This window comes from Crocuta crocuta, unplaced genomic scaffold (genome assembly GCF_008692635.1).
Source record: "Crocuta crocuta isolate KB4526 unplaced genomic scaffold, BGI_CrCroc_1.0 scaffold267, whole genome shotgun sequence".
In the NCBI taxonomy this organism is placed as follows: Eukaryota; Metazoa; Chordata; class Mammalia; order Carnivora; family Hyaenidae; genus Crocuta; species Crocuta crocuta.
In genome coordinates, this window is record NW_027531899.1 from 1,867,737 (window position 1) to 1,890,388 (window position 22,652).

General features: G+C 51.3%; 1 protein-coding gene across 1 annotated transcript in view; it reads right to left on the minus strand.

Annotated features, from left to right (window-relative positions):
* RYR1 (ryanodine receptor 1) overlaps positions 1-22,652 on the minus strand; it is a 115,724-nt gene that overhangs the window by 62,212 nt on the left and 30,860 nt on the right. The window contains 22 exon segments of the mRNA XM_077773631.1: positions 99-239; positions 1,058-1,384; positions 2,683-2,852; positions 2,949-3,069; positions 3,452-3,560; positions 3,651-3,837; positions 4,059-4,194; positions 5,458-5,552; positions 5,961-6,093; positions 6,179-6,293; positions 7,079-7,352; positions 9,352-9,498; positions 10,977-11,088; positions 11,416-11,616; positions 12,218-12,478; positions 14,228-14,840; positions 16,121-16,347; positions 16,494-16,580; positions 18,893-19,058; positions 19,508-19,668; positions 20,525-20,657; positions 21,593-21,987. Coding sequence (XP_077629757.1) covers positions 99-239; positions 1,058-1,384; positions 2,683-2,852; positions 2,949-3,069; positions 3,452-3,560; positions 3,651-3,837; positions 4,059-4,194; positions 5,458-5,552; positions 5,961-6,093; positions 6,179-6,293; positions 7,079-7,352; positions 9,352-9,498; positions 10,977-11,088; positions 11,416-11,616; positions 12,218-12,478; positions 14,228-14,840; positions 16,121-16,347; positions 16,494-16,580; positions 18,893-19,058; positions 19,508-19,668; positions 20,525-20,657; positions 21,593-21,987 — 4,311 coding nt within the window.

Sequence of the window (22,652 nt, forward strand, 5' to 3'; positions counted from 1 at the left end):
GCTAAATTTGGTAATTTCACTCTGGATCTCCCAACTTTGGGCCTCAGACCCTCCAACAGGCTCCTTTCAGCCCCTCCTCGCCCCCCACATGCCCAGACCTTATGGGCCAGTGAATCAAAGATGCCCCAGAAGAGTTTACGAGTGAGGTGCAGCTCTTCCTCTGAGGTGACCCCGAAGTTAGCCCAGCCTGTGGGGAGGCAGTAATACTTCCAGCAGCGCTCATAGTGGTTGGTGAGAAGCTGAGCGGGAGCAAGGAGAGACACACAAGTGAGAGGCAGGTAAGTCCTAGGGAGCAGGCAAAAGCAAAGCCAAGCAGGCTAGTGCTTTTAAATCATGAAGGAGACGTGAGTTATGCAAGTAATGCCAGTGAGGGAAAATGGTATGCTGATTGGGGAGGGGTCTGGGACCGTTTATTATGCAAATTAGCATTCTACTTTGGAGTCAGGATAGGTATTCGGCCACGGCTGGATTTGTTACTTTACACAAATAAGTATGCTGATATTAATCCGTGGGTAGGGTTGTGTGCAAACGGACGTATGGACAGAGTGGTCTGAATGTGAATTTCCTTGGCAAACAAATCTAGGCAGAGGCTCATGCGAATATATGGTAATTGGGAGGAGGACCTCCATATCCACTAGACGAATCTGAAATGGGGGCTGATCTAGATGTATTACGTGGACCAGTGAAGATAAGGGGTGTCTCCTTATGCAAACCAGCATGCAAATGAAAAAAATAATAGGAGAGACTGCATATATTCAGAATAGCTCTGTATTCAAATGAATGCACTCATTCGTAAGGCTGGTGGTGGTCTCGGCCTACGAATAAGCAGGCTAATTAGGAAAAGCAGTGTCCTCTGTGCAAATATGTGCTAATTTATGCGAGGGCTGGCTCACTGTTAGGCAAATTAAATGCTAATTAGGCGGCGTTAGAGGCACCCGTGACGCCAAGTGACTGTCCTGGAGAGGTTTCCACGGGGACGCTGTCCCCACTTTGCGGGTTAACTGGGCTGAGCGGGGCGTTACCAAAGAGCCCGTTGGCCCAAGGGCGGCGCCCTCACCTTGAGCGGCATCTTGGCGAACTCGTTGAGGATGGGCACGTCGAACACCAGGCGCCGCAGCAGGTGCTGCAGCATGGACGGGCGGATGTACCTGCGGAGACACGCGCGGGGCGGTGGCGTCTCACCCCCAGGGCAGCGGCGCCCCGCGNCCTTGGTGAGCGAGCGGCCGCGGGACAGGCGGTACACCGTGTGAAGCATGGAGTCCACCATGATGGCGCGGTGCTCCGTGCCCGCGAAGAGCGGCGCACACTTGGTGATGAGCGGCAGCACCGCCAGGCACAGGTAGCGGTTCAGCGCCAGCGCCATCTCCGTGGTGCTGAAAGTGGCCTGGGGAGCAGAGTGGGGGCATCAGGCCCGCTTCGCGCTCCTGGGGTCGCCCTGGCTTCGGATCTTCCGCCCTAAACCTGCCCCTCTCAGTCCCTATCATTACTTTGAACGATGCACATTTTCAAACACACCAAAGCCGAGGAACCAAGGCATGAACGCTCGTTACCCAGACTGTCCTGCTGATAGTTCTGCATGCTTCTTTCCTCTCCAACCTCGCCTTTCCCCCCCTGTGATGTTTTTATACAGCCCCAGCCATATACCACTCTACCCATGGATATTCAGATATGTATCTCCATTCAGACACCTGCTTCTGTTTAACAGCCCATGCTGCCATTTTCACACCTAACAGAATTAACAATCCATAAAATCCGTGATCAACTTTCTCCAAGTGTCTGCACAATTGCTTTACATTTAGCCGGGATTGCTTGGACCAGGGCACCGGGAAGGCCCACACATTTGCATTTGGCTGCTGGGTCTCTGGTCTTTTCATCTGCAACAGTCTCCTTTCCTCCTCTTTTTAATGCCATTTATTCGCCAGAAAAGTTGGATCATTTATCCATGGAGTTTCCCATACTTTGGTTTCTGCTGGTCATGTCCTGGTGGGTCCTTTTTAACTTGTTCTTCTGCCCTCTGTATTTCTGATAAACTGGTAGTTACGGATCCAAGTTGCAGAGTGTTCTTCTTCCCAGTTAATGGCCAGCAGCTATTTCTCTCATCTTAAGAAGAGTCTTCTGTTGGCCAAGGTCACCCATCCGGCATGGGGTCATTCCTCTGCCTCCTCTGTCACCAACTTGTGTAAAGAATTGTTGACTCTCACTGTCTCCAATACCGCACGTACCAGACCCTGGTAAACCCTCTCCAGTAAGGCTCTTACCCCCACTGCCTCGCTGAAAGGCTTATCAAGGTCACCAGTGACCTCCGTTTGGCCACACCAGTGGTCAGTTCTCAGTCCTCATCTTCCTTGACTTTGTCCCCTACTATTATCTACCTATATAACTATTAAATATCTATTAGTGTTGCTGTTGAGCTCAGGTCTTTGTCTCCTTGGTGCTGAGCCATCACCGAGAGCGATTATTTCTTAAATAAGAAAGATGAGATGTTGAAGATTTCCACCCACCCTCTCCCAGAACTCAGAGTTTCTCTTGGTTTTATTTTCTATCTTGATGGGGGGTGGGGAGGGAGGATTATGATATGTACACATGCCCAGAACAACCAGAAGCACTGCTGCTATGCCCTTGACCCATCCTGCATCCTCTCTGGGGGCGGGGAGGGTGGCTAGGCTGGGCGGGGCTGCTCACCGTGTCCAGCGAGGCGGCTGCCCGCATGTCAGGCAGGAACCCCACGTCCAGCACATGCAACAGGAAGTCTTGGTTCTCGATGCCATACACCCGGTCCAGGAAGAGCACCATGGATGCTTTGTGGTCCGGCACGAAAGAGGCCGACATCTTCGGCTGTACCAGAGCCCCATCTGTGGGCCATGAGGGCAGGGGGTCAGGGGTGGCCTTTGGACCCACCTGCTCCCTCCCCAGCATCCCTTCCTTGCTGAGTCCTGCCCCCCCTGTACCTTTGCCCAATGTGGGGATCTGCAGTGGGAGGCTGATGATGCCCACAAGGTCATCCAGGGGCACAAGGGAGCGCAGGATGGCACGGATCCGCAGCGCCTCGCCCTTGCCAGCTTGGATTAGCTGAAAAACGGAAGTGGGCATGTCATCTGGCACCCTCCGCCCCATTTGGTCATTGGCCCATCCATCCCTTCCTGACCCACCGGCAGGCAGAGCAGGACTCCTGGTGGGGCGAGCTCTCGAACTCCCAGCCCTGACTCCTCTGTTCCCAGTGCTCCTCTACTGAAACCCTGGCTGTCCCTGGCTCTCAGTACTTGGTCTCCCCCGCTGGAGTTCTGTGAGAGCCAGGCCTAGGGCTGTCTTGGTCACTGGTGTGTCCCCAGGATTGACTAGCCTAAGACCACCCGCATCGCGAGAGCTCCATCCATGTTGTCAAATGCCTGACTGAAGAGGTTCAAGGTCGGCCATGCGTGCCCCTCCCTGTCCCTGGGCCTTCAGGCCTCACATGCATCTCCGGCGCACAGCGTCCCAGCAGGTCGATCAAGGCAGCATAGAAGGACATGATGGCGTGTCCCAGGTGCACCCGGTTCTCCTCGGGGGGCTCCTCCCCAAAGCTGCAGAAGGAGGTGGGTGGCACATGGGGGAGGCAGCAAGGGGCACAGGGAAGGTGGGCTCTTCTGCCGAGAAGTGGGTGGGAGACTCACTGCTCACGCCGCCGGTCCCTGCGGACGCCTGGGCCATCCCGCGCTGGGTCCTCAGAGATGCGAATGGCCTCTTCGATGGCGGCCAGCAGCCCCGAGCCGCCCTCACCCCGCAGGGCAGGCCCGAAGCACTCGGGCTTGCGGATGAGCAGCCGCACCACCACGTTCGCGTTCTCCTCCACACTCTCACCTGGCGGCTCCGGCGGGTCCAGAGGCCTCATGAGCCACTGCCCCCGGGACCCTGCCCTGGCAGCCCAGCAGCTCAAGGGTTAACCCCAGGCCCCCATTGGCCTCTGGACCCTGCCCCAGCCCACCTGGAGGAATCCCTGCCCAGGCTAGGCCTGTGGCTCAGGATGCCGACACACCCTGCGGAAGGCTGGGTCAGGGACCCACCGCCAACTCCTGACTCACCGTTGACGAAGACGGCAAAGCGCAAAAAGTCCAGGTAGCGCTCGCCGCCAATAGGGTTCCAGCCGATGTCTGGGTACCCTTTGGCCAGGAGCATGGGGCAGCTTTGAAGGCCACAACCCGCCAGGTAGGACACCACCTGGGAGTGGAGAGGGGCTCAGACCGAGGCCGCCCCCACACCATCTCCTCCTAGAGGCTTGCGTCCCTGCCCATCGCTGGAGCTCTGCCACCTCATTCATGTCTGGATCTCTCAGCAAACAATAATCCTCACCCCTCACCTCCATCTCCCACCTGGGCCATCACATGGTCTCCTTCCTGGGCTCCCTGCTCCCCCCTCTGTCCCACACACAGAGAAGGACCCTGCAAACAGCCTGAGTCAGGTCATGTCCCTTCCCTGCTTAGAACCCTCCTGTGGCACCACCTCACTCCAGAGCCCCCACAGTGGCCCACAAGACCCTCTGCACAATCTTCCCTGTCACCTCCCTGCCCTCACTTCCCACCCCTAACCCCTCACTCGCTCTGCTCTAATTAAACTGCTCTCAAACTCAAGAAGCTCGCTTCTGCCTCAGGGCCTTTCACTGGCTGTCCCCCTGCCTGGAATGCTCTTCCCCCTGATGCCCATATGGCCCCTCTCCTCCTTCAGAGCTTTACTTGAAAGTCACTTTCTCAGTGAGGCACTCTCTGATCACACTTGTCTAAACTTGGACACCCTCCTGACCTTTGATATTTCTCTCCCCTGCTCACTTTTTTCATCTTTAACACTCGTCACTAGCTAACACCCTATGTGTTTTACTTTTTCTATGATCCATCTTCCCAACAGAATGTCAGCTTCAGGAGGACAAGGATTTTTGATTGTCTCAATCACTGTCACACCCCTGCTGCCTTGTACAGGTCTGGCACACAGTAGGTGCTCAGTAAATGTTTGTTGAATGACTGTAATACTGTAAGAGCAGAAAACTCTATTGAGTGCTTGCTGTTTTATAAATGCTTTCATGGATTAACCCAGTCTATCCTCAGAGTAACCCTACTGTATTATTATGTTCATTCTACAGACGAGAAGACAGAGACCTAGAGAATTTAAGTCACTTGTCCAAGGCCACACAGCAAAGGAGCAAGGAGAGCTATCATAAGGTACTGAACTCTAGAGCCCATGCCCTTCATTGCTACACACAGAAGTGGGGGCATGGGGATGGGGGGGAGGACGGGGGGGGCAAGGAATGTGCCAAGGTCATGCAGCTGCGGGAGGGTGAGGCATGTGCTTGCACTCGGCCCCGTGATGAGTGACTGGGTTCTTGTTCTTTCCCTGCAAATCAGCCCCCTTCTGATTCAATCCTGGGCCCTCCCATAGAGCGGGTCCCCAGTTAGCAGGTGCCCCGAGGGGCCAGGCCTCCCCCTTCCACACCTTTTCTAGGTCTTGCTCCTGCAATGCCAAGGCCAGCTCGTTGTTGTCGATGACGGAGGCAGCGGCCACATCCAGAGGCGTGGAGCCCTGCATGCCTGTGAGCGCGAGAGGCAGAGAGTGCTCTTCAGAGGTATGTAGTTGACAGGCTCACTCCTGCTTGTCTCACCTCCGCCTGGCAGCCCTCCTTGACCATTCCTTTTACAGCCTGGGTCAGGTGCCTCCTCTGGCCCGTGACTCCCCCTTCCGGGGCTGGCCACCCCAGACTGTCACTGTGTGTCTTCCACACTGCACTGTTGGCCCTGTGAGGGCCAGGGCCAGGGCTGTCTGGGTGGACCCTCAGCACTGCTCATTAAGGGCTGCCCCGGGGGTGGGTGGAGAGTGAGTGTTTGCCGAATGACTGAATGAGTGAGTGAGCCAGCAGAGATGGATGCCTGGATAGACTGCTAAGAGTGGGCCCTGGGGGATAGCTCCCCGCCCCCCTGCCCCAGGCTGGGGATCCTCACCCAGGCCAATGCCACTGTTCTCCAGCAGGTAGCTCAGGTGGTCAAACATGGAGCGTTGGTTCTGCCGGCTGATGCGACAGAAGTAGCAGAGGAATCGGCAGCAGCTTGTCACCATCTTGGGGAAGCGGATCTCCTGGGGCAGGCAGAGTGGGCTGGTGGTCAGTGCCTGCCCCCGTGGCCCCCTGCCCTGAGCTCCTCGGCTCACACAGTCCCCTTACCTTGGATTCGCCACCACCGAGGACATTCACCATGACCTCCATGACCGTCTCGTGCATGCCCAGTGCCCGCATCAGGTTCGGGTGTTGGTAGAAGACTTTGTTGTTCATGATGTTCCTGTGAATAGATTGAGTACAATGGTGTTTCCAGGGGCCAGGTGGGACCCAAGTCCAGGGAGAGCCCCCAGACCCTTAGGAAGAGCCATCCCCACCACTGTGATCAGTCAACATTTACTAAGCTCTTCCGTCATGCCTGGCACCATCCCCCTCTACATACCTGAACCCATTCAATCTTTATGTCTACTCTGGATGGCAGGAATTAAATTATCCCTATTTTACAGATAAGGAAACTGAGGCATGGATCCAAGGTGGGCTCCCTTGGAGCGGAGACCCTTACCATGTTGCATGTTGTATCGTTAAATGCTTAGAAAGGGTCTGGCACAAAGTAGGTGCTCAATAAATGCTTGCTGAGTGAATGAATGAGGCACACTTGACACTGAGTGAGCACTCAACGCTATCATTATTATTACCATTACCGTCGCTATGCGCATGAGCTCACTAAGCCTCAGCATGACTCTACAAGGTAGGCATGGCTCTTCCCCAGTCTAGAGTTCGAGAAACAGAAGCTCAGAGAAGGCAAATCTTGTGCCAAGAGTCACAGGTGAGTAAGAGCTGTTACCCCAGAGGTTGGATGGAGAGGTAAGGGGAGGAGACATTAGCCAGGGGGAAGGGCTAGCTACTGGGCGAAGTATATCATCTCACGGATGGGGCCAAAATGGAGGAAGGAGACATTATTACATCCAGGGGACATGGGCCCGGGGGACATGCTGGAGCCAGGAGGGCTCCCCTCCTTCCCAGGGGAAGTGCAAGGTCAGGGGAAAGGGCAGAGCCTCAGAGCCTCACCCAATGCTCTGGATCATGAGGTTTTCCTCCTGCGGCCCCATCTGCACAATGAGCAGCGATCGGATCTGGCCCAGGCACTCGAGCAAGCTCATGGTGTCTTCCGTGGATGACGGCGAGATGGTGTATGCCCGTGGCAGGGCACGCAGCAGCTCTCCGAGCCCGTCGTACTGCCGGTGCAAGAGGCTGAACATGGCCCGGACAAGCTCGGGGCTCTGCACAAAGTCCTCCTGAGCCCAGCGCACCACCGTGTGGGACACCAGCTCCTGCAGCGACTCTGGGAAGGGGACGCACGGGTCAGAATGCACTGCCAGGTTGGGGCCTTAACCCGAACAAGGCAGTGATGGCCCCTCTTTCCAGAGGGCTTCTCAGTTACTAACCGCCCCTACCGTCCACCTGCCAGGAGGGGGCAGATTCTGGCAGATTTCTTTTTTTATTGCTTTAAGAGCCTCCACGTTCTTTTTACCCTAATACCCAGACTGTAAGGGTCCCCTAAAGGTTTCAAGAGGAAAAAGAAACTGTACCATTCAAAATACCAGAGCACTATTATAGGCACCTTTGAAATATATAATGCACCTTTGAAAGCACAAGTCACATTTCCACTTGTTCTGTAAAAATACTGCTGAGTTTTGGGGGCATGTGGGTGGCTCAGTTGGCTAAGTGTCCGACTTCGGCTCAGGTCATGATCTCATGGCTCATGAGTTCAAGCCCCGCATCAGGTTCTGTGGTGACAGCTCAGAGCCTGGAGCCTGTTTCAGATTCTGTTTCTCCCTCTCTCTCTGCCCCTCCCCTGCTCATGCTCTGTCTCTCTGTTTCAAAAATAAATAAAAGAAATTAAAAATGAAATAAAATAAAATTACTTGATTTTTTCATCAAGAGAGACTACAGGCATAAAGAAAACTTGTGGACTTTGGTATCATTTGAAAATGATGTCAAGATTAACAGGTTTATTTTCCCTGGTTATCTCTTTGGACCTCATCTCTCTGACATCCAGCATCCATTTCTCTCTTTGTCTCTCTCTCTCTCCCGACCCTTTTCCTTCTCAGGGTTTCAGGGAGAAAAGACAGAAGTCTTAGGAGAAATCTCCGTGCACTGACACTGAATGATGGGGTCATGTCAATTTATGACATTCCAGCAGCGCTACACAATCTGGCCTGGCACTGTTTTTGGGTTTTTTTTAAAAGTTTATTTATTTATTTTAAGATAGAGAGAGAGCATGAGTGGGGGATGAGAGGGTGCATAGAGAGAGAAAATCCCAAGCAGGTTCTGAACTCTCAGCACAGACCCTGATGCAGGGCTCGAACTCACAAACCATGAGATCATGACCTGAGCCAAAATCAAGAGTTGGGTGTTTAATGGACTGAATCACCCAGCAACCCCCCCCACTTTTTTATAAGTTTGGCCCTTGCACTTCTTTTTTTTTTTTTTTTTGCATGTGGCCCTTGCACTTCTGACCTCATCTCCTGTCCCTCTTCTCCTGCTTACTCCCCATTCCAGCCACACTGACCTCTAAACATACCAAGCATGTTCCTGCTCAGGGCCTTTGTACTGGCTGTTCCCTTCATACCAATCCACTTCCCCAGATCTTTGCACACGTCACTCCCCCACCTGACCCCTCCATCTTTATCCCACTCTTTCCTATCACTCAGCTTTATTTTACTCCTTAGTACCATGGCCACCTGACCTTATGGTATGTGTATATGTGTACCTGTTATAATATTCTAAACTCCTGGAGAACAAAGACTTTGACTTTTCCCCCTGCAGTATTCCTCAGCCAAGACAACAGAGCCTGGCCCGGAGCTGGCCCAATAACAGTTTCTTGACTATTGTAGAATTAAACCCTGTACCAACATCAGGGATTCTGTCCTTGGTGGAGAGAGCTGATGTATAGTTTGCATAACGGCCCACTGGCCCAACATTTATCATTAAGTGTGTTTCTAATCCCTCATCATAGTAATCGTTTCACCAAAAAAGAAGAGAAAAACAAAGACAACCCATGAGAACACAGAAGCCGTGCTAGTACAGGAGCTGCCACCATCCCAAGGTGGGAACAAGGTCTCTGCTCTGGCGCCACATGGCACACGGGTCCAGCACACATCCTGTGCAGCCCCCACATTTCAGCCACTCTCCCAGCACGCCTCTTCGCTCACCCTACCCTCTCTCATTCATCTACCACTCCTTTCCCCTATTCCTCATGGCCTGTCTCCTACCTAGAGGCTCCCCAGACACGGGGCTGCCTGCTCCAACCCTGTCCCTCCCTAAGGCCCAGTCCTCACGGGGTTTGGCCTCCTCAGCAGGTGGCTCCTCCTCAGGTTTCTTTTCCTTCTTCTTCACTAGCCGTACTTTCTCCAATAGGCTCATCAGGCGGCTGCCCAAGGTGGCCTCTTCCTCTGGCTCCTCCTCCTCTCCCTCCAGCTGAATTCCTGGAGTTGGTCAAGATGGGAGAGGGTGTCATTCATCTGTTTGTTTATTCATCTACTCAGTCATCCACTTCTTTATTCATTCATTGATTCATTCATTCATTCATTCATTTCTCATTCATGTGTCCATTCTTGGGTTTTTCATTTATTTCTCTATATGTTCATATGTTTGTTCCTTTATTCATTCTATGAAGCATTTTAGATGTCTTTTAAACCAGCTATTGTAAGTAGGTTCAAAGAACTAAAGGAAACCATGTCTAAAGTATTAAAGAGAAGTATGACGAAGTGACTTATCAAATAGAGCATATTAATAAAGAGGTAGATCATATAAAAAATAACCATATAGAAATTGGGGGCTGAAAAGTACAATAACTGAACTTTTAAAATCACTAGAGAGACACAATTGCATATTTGATCTGGTAGAAGAAAGAATCAGTGAACTTGAAGTTAGGACAATAGAGGTTATCTAGTCTGAAGAATAAAAAAGAATGAAGAAAAACTAACAGAGCCTCAGAGCCTGTGGAATATCACAAAATAATCAATATATGCATAACAGCAGTCCCAGAAACAGAGATGAAAAATGGCAAAAAGAATTTGGAGAAATAGTAGCCCAAAAGTCCCAAATCTGATGAAAAATATTAATCTAGACATCCAAGAAACTTAACAAACTACAAGTAGGATCAAATCAGAGAGCTCTACACTTAGACACATCATACTCAACTGTTTCAAAACAAAGGCAAACAGAAAACTTGAAAGTCATCCAGAGAAAAACAACTCATTACAGATAAAAGAATCTCAGTAAGATTATTAGCAGAGTTATTATCAGAAACAATGGAAATTTTCCGTTCATCCCAACCATCTCTCCATCCAATTTTTAAAAAATTTTAAATGTTTATTTATTTTTGAGAGAGACAGAGACAGAACATGAGTGGGGGAGAGGCAGAGAAAGAGGGAGACGCAGAACCTGAAGCAGGCTCCAGGCTCTGAGCCACCAGCACAGAGCCTGATGTGGGGCTCAAATTCATGAACCATGAGATAATGACCTGAGCCGAAGTCAGATGCTTAACTGACTGAGCCACCCAGGCGCCTCCATCCAATTTTTAATCATCCATCTATCCATCCACCCATCTATCCATCATCCCTCTCTTTATCCATACATCCATTCAGTCACCTCCTCACCTATTTCTTTATTCATTTATCTCTCTTTCCACCAATTTACACACTCATCATTCACTTGCTTATAACCATCCATCCACATATAATCCACACAAACACCCATATAAGCTTATCCTTCCACTCATCCTCTATCTGTTCACTAATGTATCGGTTCATTCATTCATTCATTCATTCATTCGTTCATTCATTCAACCAAAAGTTACACTGCACCAACACTGTAAATATTTAAGATCAGGAAATCTTAGGGAAAACTTCAGAAGAGGTCTCAAGGAAGTTTCTGGGAAAAGGGTTCTCTGATCTCTTACCACAATGTGCCAACAAGTCTTGATGAAATTCAAGCAAATACTGTCGGACCTCTTCAGGGAGAGGACAATCTTCCTCATCCTCACCATCTTTGAAGTGCAATAGCATGTTTATCTAGAGAAAGGTCATAAGTTAGAATGAAGGTCAGAAACCCAAGAGGAGAAATTCTGAGGTCAAGGATCAAAGACCAATTGTGAGTCCCTGTCTAAGGCCAGGAGTTAGTGAAGACTATCTGAGAAATCAGAGGTCTGAAAGGAGTCAGGATCAGTCTGAGGTGACTAAGAGGTCCTACTGGTTCAGAGAGAGATAGAAGGGTAAGACGTAAGTATATCAATAGGGTTAGAGGTCAGGCATGAGTTTAGAGGTTTAGTACCGTCAGTGATCACAGTAGGAGGAGTGGGATTTAAAAACAATGCCAGCTGGGATCAGGGGTCAGAATACCTGCTCCTGAGGTGGGGAGCGGAACTCGCGAGTACGTCGAGCAGTCTCAGCGGCAGACATGGTGAAGGCTTTCATGAGGAGGCCATAGCGGTCCCGCTGGTTGGCCTGGAGTTTGTCCACGTAGCGCTCTGCAAAGGCTGCTAGGGATTCCACACGGTGCTGCAGCTCTTGGTCACAGAAATACTCTAGCAGGTGGCACATCTGTGGGGGGACAGCCATGCAGTAGGAATGGTGGTGGTAAGACCATCAGGACTTCCTGAAACACTTTTCTTGCTTCCTCTCCCCTCTCCATGGCCCTGCCCTATCTGCCACCATCATTCCCTTTAAAAAAAATTTTTTTAATGTTTATTATTATTGAGACAGAAAGAAACACAGCATGAGTGTGTGATGAGTGTGTGATGAGTGTGTGAAGGGCAGAGAGAGAGGGAGACACAGAATCTGAAACAGGCTCCAGGCCCTGAGCTGTCAGCACAGAGCCCGATGTGGGGCTCGAACCCACGAACTGTGAGATCATGACCTGAGCCGAAGTCGGACGCTCAACTGACTGAGCCACCCAGGTGCCCCTGCCACCATCATTTCCTGCCTGGATCCTTAAGCCAGCCGTCTCCATGGTCTCATCCCTCCAATTCACCTGCCACATGGCAACCAGAGAGGCCATTTGAAGCCAGCAGCATGCCAACCATCTGTGGCACTTCCACAGCTCCCCACTGCCTCAGGGCACAGTCCAGACTCATGCCCCACCAGATCCTCTGCTTTCCAGCCCAGGTGAGTGGAGGCTGGAGAACAGGAAGAACCAGCCTACCTGTAACTTCACAGACTCTGGCAACTTCATCTGGAGCAGCCCTTCCTCCAGGCCTTCTTCTTTTTCCCCTTCTGCTGTCTCCTCGTCCTCTTTTTCCTCATCTTCCTTCTCCTGTGCCTCTTCCTCCTCATCCTCTTCCTTCTCCTCTTCATCTTCTTCTTCCTCTTCCTCCTCTTCCTCTTCCTCTTCTTCAGTAAATACTTCAGGCTCAATCATCTTCAAGATCTGTTTCACATCCTCATCATCAAAGATGCCCATCACCTATAGGACAAAGCCTGGATCCTTCACTGTGGCCTCCGAGACCTCCAAATCAAGTCCCAGCCTCACTCCCCAGACCTGCTTCTCTTGAATATACCAGATTCATTCCTGCATAGGCTAGATATGATTCCTCCAACACACAGAAATGTTGCCCTCCTTCCCTGATCTCCATCCTCAAGATCCCCCCAGATCTACACCCTTTGTCCCACCTAACCACATAGCCAACCAGGCCACATAGCCAAACGTGAGTGCCTCTTCCTTCACTAGTAAATGTTCTTTTCTCCTAAACTTGAGCAAATGTGACTCTGGAACAGAACACACCCAACCCTGAAGGATGCCTTCATAGCTCCTAGTATATGCTAGCACTCAGTAAACATAATGAAAATGCTAACAGATGGAGGGAGAGCAGGTAGATGAAAGGGAAAAACAGTGGGGAAAGAGAGATGGATAAGTGGGAAGGGGGGACTGGGTGGCTGACTTAACAGATGGAATATTAGAGGTTTGAGGGGGAGAGCTATTGATGGAAAGATGAAGGTAAAGGTGGAGGAAGAGATGGGTGGATAGGTGACAGGATATGTAATGTATGGATGGGTGGGTAGGTGGATGGATGATTTGACAGGTGCATGAGTGTGTAAATGAGTGGGCTGGTAAATAGACAAATGGGTAAATAGCCACTGGATGGGAAAGGATGGGATGGTTGGATGATGGATGGGTGGATAGTTTGAAGGGTACATGAAAGGGTACATGAAATAAAAGATGAAGAATGGGTGGATGGGAAGTGGATGAATGGGTGTAGGTGGTTGGATGGATTTGTGGGTAGGTGGATGGGTGTACATACATATGGATTGACAGATGCACCGGTGAACAGACAGGTAGGTAGAAGACGAAGGAATGGATGAATCTGTAGATGGGGGTATGTATGTATGTATGTATGTGTGATGAATGGATGCACAGGTGGAAGGAGGATGATAGTTGGATGTATGAAAGGAAAGACAGATTAGTAAATAAATGCGTAGATGGATAAATGAAGAGATGGTACAGTGGATGTACTGATGTATGAGTAAATGGAAGGATGAATGGACAACCAGACTGAAAATTGGATAGCTGGGGGGCGCCTGGGTGGCTTAGTCGGTTAAGCGTCCGACTTTCGCTTAGGTCATGATCTCGCGGTTCGTGGGTTCGAGCCCCGCGTCGGGCTCTGTGCTGACTGCCAGCTCAGAGCCTGGAGCCTGTTTCGGAGTCTGTGACTCCCTCTCTCTCTGACCCTCCCCTGCTCACGCTGTCTCTCTCTCTCTCCTAGAAATAAATAAAACATTACAAATTAAAAAAAAAAAAGAAAATTGGATAGCTGGTACATGAATGGATGGATGGACATGTGGGCAGAGAATAGAACAAGTGGATGGTCTTGTGGATAGGAAGATGGGGGTATGTTTGACTGAATAAATGGAGGAATGGAAAGGTGGGTGGAGGATAGATGGATTGATAGATGGGTGAATGATGGCTGACTGGAGGGATGAATGGAAAGAAGGGAGAAAAGACTGATACACAGATTACTAGATGACAGATGAATGGATGGGAGGAAAAGTGAATGAAAGGAGAGTAGATGATAGAAGGATAAACTGAGAGGTGGAGGATGGAGAGATGAACGGGCTGTTGGGTGTATAAATGAGAGGGGCGTTGATGGATGGATGGATGGTCTGCTTGGAATGTGGAAGAAGAGTGGGACAGAGGGAAGCAGGAGGAAACCATTACCAGCAAGGTGGACACAAGCTTGAGCACGGGCACAAACTGGAACTCCACGGAGCCCCCGACAGGGTCACGAGCGTGCTGCCCACCGTCTCGCACGGCCTCCCCCAGCATTCTCAGTGCTTTATCCCGCAGGGCCTCCAGAGGGATGCTGGGGCTGAGGCGGGCCGGGGCTTCTGCTGCCCCAGCAGCCGGCAGGGCAGCCACGAAGCAGGGGGGTGAAAAATGGTGTGGAGGCCGCAGCGAGGTGGTGACGCCAACGCCAGGCAGGCCGTGGCGGCGGGGACCATTTTCCGCACTTTTCCCAGGTGGGAAGAGAGTGATGGCGCGGGTCTCCTCCGTGAGGGGCACGACGTACTCCGAGAGCATGGAGCGGCGGCTGCGGCAGGCGCTTTCAAGGTGGATGCTGATGAGTAGGTCGTAGTAGCCTGCGCGCAGCGGGCCGGGCAGGTGCGCATCCTCCAGGGCGTGTAACAGCTGCGCCTGGTCCACGTGGCTGCACAGAGCGTGCGCGACCCGGTTGTTGCCCAGGGCGCACACAGCGCGGTAGAGGCGGAGGGTGTGGGAGTGGAATCGCTGCAGGTCCAGGCGCTCCGACAGCTCCAGGATGTCCATGCATCTGCGGTGAGATGGGCGCAGACAGGGCCAGAGCCAGCAGAGGAGGTGGGAGACGGAGGCACAGAGCACAGAGAGGCAAAGAGGCATTGAGGTGAGTGTTGTCAACCCCAGCAGGAATTCCCAGTGTCCTGATGGGTCAGGGTTCCGTGAGGCCTGTGGAGCTGGGTTTTTGAATAGTTCTAGAAGTCCCTAAGTGGTCTGGAGGCTCCTTGGGATACATCTGGGATCCCTGGGATGCTCTAGTACTCAGTATCTGAGAATCCATGGAGGAAATATGGTGGCCCTAAGATATGTCTGGGATTCCCAAGTGGAAACTGAACCTCCCTCTGGCAGGTCTGAGTAACTTGGCTATGTTTGAGTACGACTAGATGTTTGAGCACGACTAGAATGTAAACCCCACCAGGGAAGGACATATCTGCCTTTTGGGGGCTGCTTTTTTTTTTTTTGCTGTATTCCCAGCACCTAAACAAGACTTAGCACATGGTGAGTGTCCAATGAGATAGGTGATGGATGGATGGATGGATGGATGGATGGATAAATAGATACAGTGACTGGGTGTATCTGGGACTCCCGGAGATGGGTCTGAGTCCCCTTGGGCAAGTGTGAGCTCCGGAGTTATACGTGAGCATTGCTAGAGTGTCCATTCACAAGGGCTTGGTGTTTCCAGCCTAGAATGCTGCTGGCCACGTAGGAAAAGCTCAGAGGCATCTGTTGAATGAATGAATAAAGGAAAGATGACGCATGTTATGGCCTCCTGGGGTGAGTCTGGGATTGGAGTCTGTGTTCAGAGTAACTAAGAGCATTCCTGCCATACATGTGAGCACCTCTCTATCCCTGCTGTGTCCTGGTCCCCTGGACTGGGTTTGAGATCTCCATGGGATACATCCAAAGTCCCCCTGAGTGTGTCTCCCAGGACACTGGGGGTGCGTCCAGGTCTCTCTGAACAATGTCCATGACCCTCTGAGGTGCACTGGAGGCTCCTGGAGTGTTGTGTGGCTCCTTGACATGGGCCTGGAGCCCTGAGGGGGAGGTCTGGGGTCCCTGGAGGTGAGTCTTTGGTCCACTAAGATGGGCCTAAAGCCCTCTGAGGTGGGTCTGGAGTCCCCTGGAGTCATCTGGGGATATCTGCACTAAGTCAGGGTTCCCTGAGGTAGGTCTGGGGCCTACTGGGGTGTTGTCTCAAGTCCTGGGGTACTGGTGGAGGGGGGGCACTGGGGGGGATCCGGACCCCAGAGGGCTTGCAATACCCGTCCCACCCACCCAGCCGGGGCTGGCCCTGACCGGTTCTCCTCAGGGATGTGCAATGCCATCATGGTCAGCGGCTCCCGGCACTGCACGGCCCAGCCCAGGCGCTCGCCAGCTCGCCGCGTCTCCACCTGCAGGAAGTGGTTGGGCATACGGCTCCACGAGACAGGCATCAGCATCTGCACCTCGAGCCGAGGCGGGCACTGCGGGGCCGGGTTCTTGCGCTCACTCAGAAACATGGCGGCTGACAGCGGCATGATGTTCTGGAAGCACAGAGGTGTGCACGGGTCACGATTCCCAGCCCTCTCTGTCCTGACACTCTGCTTCTAGGGAGACCTCCCGGATTGCCCCCTTTTCCGCCAGTCTGCCAGCCTGACCTCTCACACCTGCCCCATCGCTGCACCCTCACCTTCTGCTTCCCCAGCTCAAACTGGATGACGTTCTGGTGGGTGGGCAGCACAAAGACAGCAGGGAACAGCTTCGTGTTGGGTTCCACCTGGCAGGGGAGAACGGGGCAGGATAAAGAAGAGCGTGAACTGGACGTGATGTTGACTCTGGATTCTGAACTCTGGGGTCGACTGCCCCAGCCTGACCCTGCTGGTGTCTACAGATCTAAACTCAGACACTGAAAGTGCCCCAGTGACCCCAAGGCTGCTCATGGGCTTCCCCACACCTGATCCAGCCAGGCCAGCCTCTAGCTCCCCCCGGGGTCATTGTGAATATCATGCCCTCCACCACTCCCACATCTCTCCAAGACTCAATCTTCAAATCCCAGAAAGGTCTTCTGACTGCACGCTCCCTCCAGCCTCTCTGATCTCCACAGCGGAACCCACCCAGCCTTCAACACCACAAACACCATCGCCTGTGAAGCAGTCTTGCCAAACCTGAATCTAACCGCACCTCTGGACCCATCTCCTACTTCCCAGGAAATACAAGGGACAGAGGAAAATGTTAAAACAGCACCAGAAGGCTGCAACAGCCAGATACAGACTGAGAAGCTAGGCGGGCACTCCAGATGCTGGTAGACACACGAATCTCCCAGGATTAAATATGGCATTCTCATTGGGCAGGTCTGGGGGGAAGCCTGAGATTCTGCATTTTTAAATTTTTTTAAAGTTTTATTGTTTATTTGGGGGGAGGAGGAGCAGATTGAGAGGGAGAGAGAGAGAGTGAGAATCCCAAGCAGGCTCTGCACTACCAGCATAGAGCCTGACACAGGGCTCGAACTCACGAAACCGTGAGATCATAACCTGAGTGGAAACTGAGGGTAAGCCGCTTAACCAACTGAGCCACCCACAGCACTCTGAGATTCTGCATTTCTAATGAGCCCCCAGGAGAGGCAGACCCTGCTGGTCCAGGGACTATATTTTGAGAAGCAAAGCTTTATAGGACAGACAGCCTGGTTTCTTCCACAAACATGCTTCAAAGAGAGAGATGGAAGGGAAATCTGCATATGAGAAACTCGAGGGACCTAGCAACCAATAAAAATATAAGACCTTATTTGGATTCCAGTTCAAATGAACAAATGGGAAAAAGACATTTTTGAGACAACCAAAGAAATGGGAACATGGACTGGATATTTGGTTAATTAATTAGGAATTATTGGATTTGTCAGTTTGTTTCTTAGATACAGGTGGTATTGTGGTTATGCTTTTTAAAAGAACCCTTATTTTTTTAGAGATACACACTGAAAAGAGATGAAAAGAAGGAGATGAAGGGGACTCCTTCAAAATCACCCAGTGCATATGACAGTGAAGGGGGTGTGGAGGCTACAGATAACACAAGATTGGCTGTGAGTGTGTAATAGTTGAAGCTGGGTGTGGGGTCTTGAGGGTCAGTACACTATTCGACTTTTGCATGTTTTTGAAAATTCTCCATTTGAAATAAAGTTTTAGGGGTGCCTGGACGGCTCACTCGGTTAAGCATCCGACTTGATTTCGGCTTGGGTCATGATCTCATGGTTCGTGAGATTGAGCCCTGTGTCAGGCTCTGGGCTGACATCGTGGAGCCTGCTTGGGATTCTCTCTCTTCCTCTCTCTCTCTCTGCCCCTCTCCTGCTTGCTTGCTCTCTCAAAATAAACTTTAAAGAATGAAGATAAAATGGTTTAGTCGGTTAAGCGTCCGACTTTCGCTTAGGTCATGATCTCGCGGTTCGTGGGTTCGAGCCCCGCGTCGGGCTCTGTGCTGACTGCCAGCTCAGAGCCTGGAGCCTGTTTCAGAGTCTGTATCTCCCTCTCTCTCTGACCCTCCCCTGCTCACGCTGTCTCTCTCTCTCTCTCTCTCTCTCTCCTAGAAATAAATAAAAATATTTAAAAAAAAGTTTTATAAAATCCAAGTTAGATGGATTAACAGATGGATAGGTGAATAAATATGTGATAAAGCCAGTGCAGGTGGTAGATTCTTGGTAGTGGGTATATGAGAGTTCACTGTACAATTCCTTTAATTTTGTTGTATGTTTGTGATACTTCATAATAAAATGCTGAAAAGGAAAAGCCTACCTTAGGATTCATCCTAGAGTGTTCCCTGACTGGTGAAAAGTTGGCAATCGATATCACCCGGCCCAAGAGGGAATATGGTCCCCTCCCCAGGGTCAAGTCTCTCTCCTCCCTTCTGAGTGTCAGTTCAATGCAAGGTTAAGTAGATGGTCCCCCAGGAACTACCCAGATCTGGCCGGGCCTGAGGGCAGACTGGAGCTATTTTTGTCCTGTCTCTCTGGGATCTGTCCTCAGAGGGGATCTGGAAGGGTCATCCATCCCAGTGTACTGGGAATGAGAACACTGTTGCTAAGTTGCTGAGGGCTGAGCTCACCTGGAAAAAGGTGTTGCTTTCTTTGCCATTGGCGGTAAAGGTCATCAGGCCAGTGGCCAAGTCCACGAGGCAGCCAATGACAAGGTCTGTGTGGCTGATCCGGCCATGCTGCCCCGAGCTCACGAAGTCCCCGCCCCACACCATGTAGCAGTTGCTGCACTTGAGGCTGGAGGAAACAGGAGTGGTCAGTGAATAGACCCTGGGCATTTCCTTCCCCAAACTCCCAGAACACCATGACCTCAGAGCTCCATCCCCAAACCCCCACCATCTGCAGACTTGATGCCAAAATCCTGATCCCCTCAGAGTGAAGGGTCTTAGAAGTTGGCTGGGGAAGGTTCTTAGAAGCTGACTGTTCCTCTTCTGGGAGGAAGAGAGGGAAGGGAAGCAGGAAGAGAGAACAGAGAAAGGAGAAAATATAGAAAGGGGAGGGTGAGATGAAGAAGGAAGAGGAAATGGAAAAGAACAAATGGAAAATGAAGGGGAGGAAAAGCCAAGAGCAGGAGCTACTGGAGGAAAGTCAACAGGAAGAGAAGAGGAGGAGGGAGAGGGAAGCTGCTGAGTCAGGTGCCCAGCACTGACCTCTCACCTCCCACCGTCCCTACCCCTCCCAGGCACCTGCTGTGGACGTTGCCTTGTTCATCCCCCATGGTCACCGTCACTGCCCGGACCTTGCTGAGGTCGAAGTTCATGTCGTGTTGATGGTAGTCGGGGGTGACCCAGCCCACCCACACACAGCTGGGCTCCTGGCCAGCAAAGACCCTCACGGAGTAATAGTACTGGAGAGGCAAAGGGGGATCAATGGTTAGTCTGGAAGGCTGGTGATACAGGGCTCCCCTGGGACTCTAAGTTGGCCCCTCTGGATTCAGTGTCCTCTGGGAGTTCAACAAAAATTACTAGATTTGAGACTCCCCTGGGTCTATGTCCCTCTGTTTCTGTGTCTACTGATATATTTTTAGACTCAGGAATCCTCTGGGACTATTTGTGACACCCCCAAATTAGGGTCCCTCTCTAAATTACACAGTTACTGATAAATAATAGTTAACAAACAGATCACAAATTAATTTACTTAACTTTTATAATCACCATGAAGTGGGTACAACTTTTACCCCCATTTTACTGATGGGAAAACCATAAAGCTTCCATAAAGGAGAAGGTGTAGAGCACAGTGAGGTGACTTACCCACTTGGCACCCAGGAAGCCCATAATCCTAACCACAGGCTGGCTACCTGTCTCGGAAAATATTCCAGATTTGGGAAATCCCCAAACTTTATTGAGATACTTGTGAATTTTGGTTCCCAAGAATATACTAGAGTAGCTATTAAATTTGGGGATATCGAGTTTATATGGGTGAACCCAAATACTGAAGTCCCAAGTCTACATTGGTTTATCCTCTGGATTCTGGGATCCCGAGAGGTCTTATCAGTGTGCCTTATAGCTTCATGGTGTTCTCTGCAATTTTTAGACCCCCTAGCTATATGGATTCAGGGGTTCAAAGGATTAAATCTGTATGTGCTCTATTTTGTGGACTTCAGTATATATCAGAGTGTCCCCTGGTAAGGTCAGTTAATAAAGATTGTGGAAAGAAATTTAGAAATCTGAGAGGTCTCAGAGTTTAGGGTACTGGATTCACACCGTGGTGGTATTGAGGATGATCTCAGGGTCATCACGGTTGTCGGCAGGCACCACCTCTCGAGGGAGTCGAGGCAGAGTGGGAGTGGCTGGGGGTTGGGTCATCATGGCGGCCTTCTTGGCCTTGAATAAGAACCTGGTGATGGGGAGAGGCTACTGTGAGAGCCAGCTTTCAAGCCCAGCCCCCCAGGCCTCTCCACCACAACATTCATGACCCCCACTTCCACCCTAAATATATCCCATTTCTAATGCCCAAGTCCTCGCCTCTCGAAGGATAAAATTCCCAACTGTGTCAGCATAATCCATTCTGGATATGCTGTGCTCTGTGCTTGCTGATACCCCGTCATCCAAATTTAACAGTGCTTCTGGGAACATGGAGGTTCCCTTTAGGGCATACTATGGTCCCCCTAAGTCGGCATTTCTCATATGGGTGCTAAAGGCATTTGGGAAAGGACAATTCTTCATTGTGTGGTACTGTCTTGTACACAGAAGGCATGTAGAATTCCTGGAACCCCCAAGTAGCAGTACCACCACCCCAACAAACTGTGATAACCAAAATCGTCCATCATTTCCAAACACCTGCCAAGAGACGCAGAACTACAGCCCACTGAAAACCACTGCCAAAGTAGGGGAAAGTACATTTAGTTTCAAATCAGGTTTAGTGCCTTTGGAGAGTCTCCTCTGAAGTTAGCTTTTTGGGGGCACATTTGAGACAGAGAAATGACCCCATCCTAGAAGAATCACTCTCCCATGATACTTTAGTGTCTGTCCACTGTTGTGTCCATGGATAATGAAGTCTATTGGGTGAAACACTTTGGGATCCATTAGGTACCCCAAGGATAGTGGAGTTCTCCATAAATAGAGTGAGGTATCCTGATTTTACATTCTCAAGGAAATGAGGGCATCCCAGGAAAATAATGGGGTTCACTTGAGGCATGATAGTCTCCCTCAGTATTCTGACTCCACTTAACATATATGGGGCCACTCTGGGATACAATGGAGTTCCTCACGTTATTGAGGTTACCTAATTGGGAGTCCCAAACCCCATCCTGGCCCCTACCCTTGACTCACCCTCTCTTCTTGTTCTTCTCTGTGGTAGCATCCTTCTCGTTCTCTGCTCTGGCGGGCTGGGGCTCTGCCCCAGCCTGGGCGTTGCCTGCGGGTGCCCCCTCCTTGGCAGTTCCTTCTTTGCCCCCCTCAGCCTCGCCCCAGCGCCCCGCTGAACGGCGCAGGTTTTCATAGTCGGGGTCGGGTTCTGCCGCCCGGACCTCATCCTCGGCGGGGGGCTGCAGGCCGGGGGGCGCCAGCGGGGTGGCCCCAGCCGTGCAGCGGAAGTGCTGGTGGAATTGGACCGGAAGGCTGAGCCGGAGAAAGAGCATCTCCACAAGACTGTTCTGGGAGCCCCAGGTGCGGTGGCTCAGGCGCAGGCAGGGCGGTGTATCCACAGTGCCATCCACGCGGGCCACCTAAGGGAGAGCAGGAAGACTGAGCCAGGCAGGCAGGCTAGGCCACTGGTCCAAAACCTGGTACTCACAGAGCCACCATTAGGCCTTAGAGCACCTGGGTGAGAATCAGCCAGACTCACTCCTCTGCGTGGATGCGCCCCCTGTGGGACACACAGCTTGGCTGCAGGGTGCGTTCAGCCCTCTGCCAGTCTCTGTCTGGCAGCCCTGGTCAGACACTGGAATCCACTGGAATCGTTTGGGGAATTTCCAGGACCTGCCCATGCACAGGCCTCACTCCACACTAAGCCATCCACCCATCCATCCATTCTACAAACACTTACTGAGAGCCTACTGTGTGCCAGGCACTGTTCCAAGTGCCAGGAACACATCAGTGAACAGGACAAAGGCCCTGCCCTCCTGGTCTCTTGGGGAGAGTCTCAAGGAGAGCAGACCAGAAGGGGCAGAGTTTTGTAAAGACTCCCCAGATGAACTTTTGCTAAACTTGCATATGGAAATATAATATTAAGGAAAGGGTGCATGTCATAACACACAATATGATGAGGTTTTAGAGTGGCCCTGTGTGCCCAGCACCCGGATGGAGAAACAGAACTTGACCCCCAGGAACCCCCTTGGTGCCCACTTAGACACCACTCTCTCAAAGGCAGTGAGGGATTCTGATGAGGGAA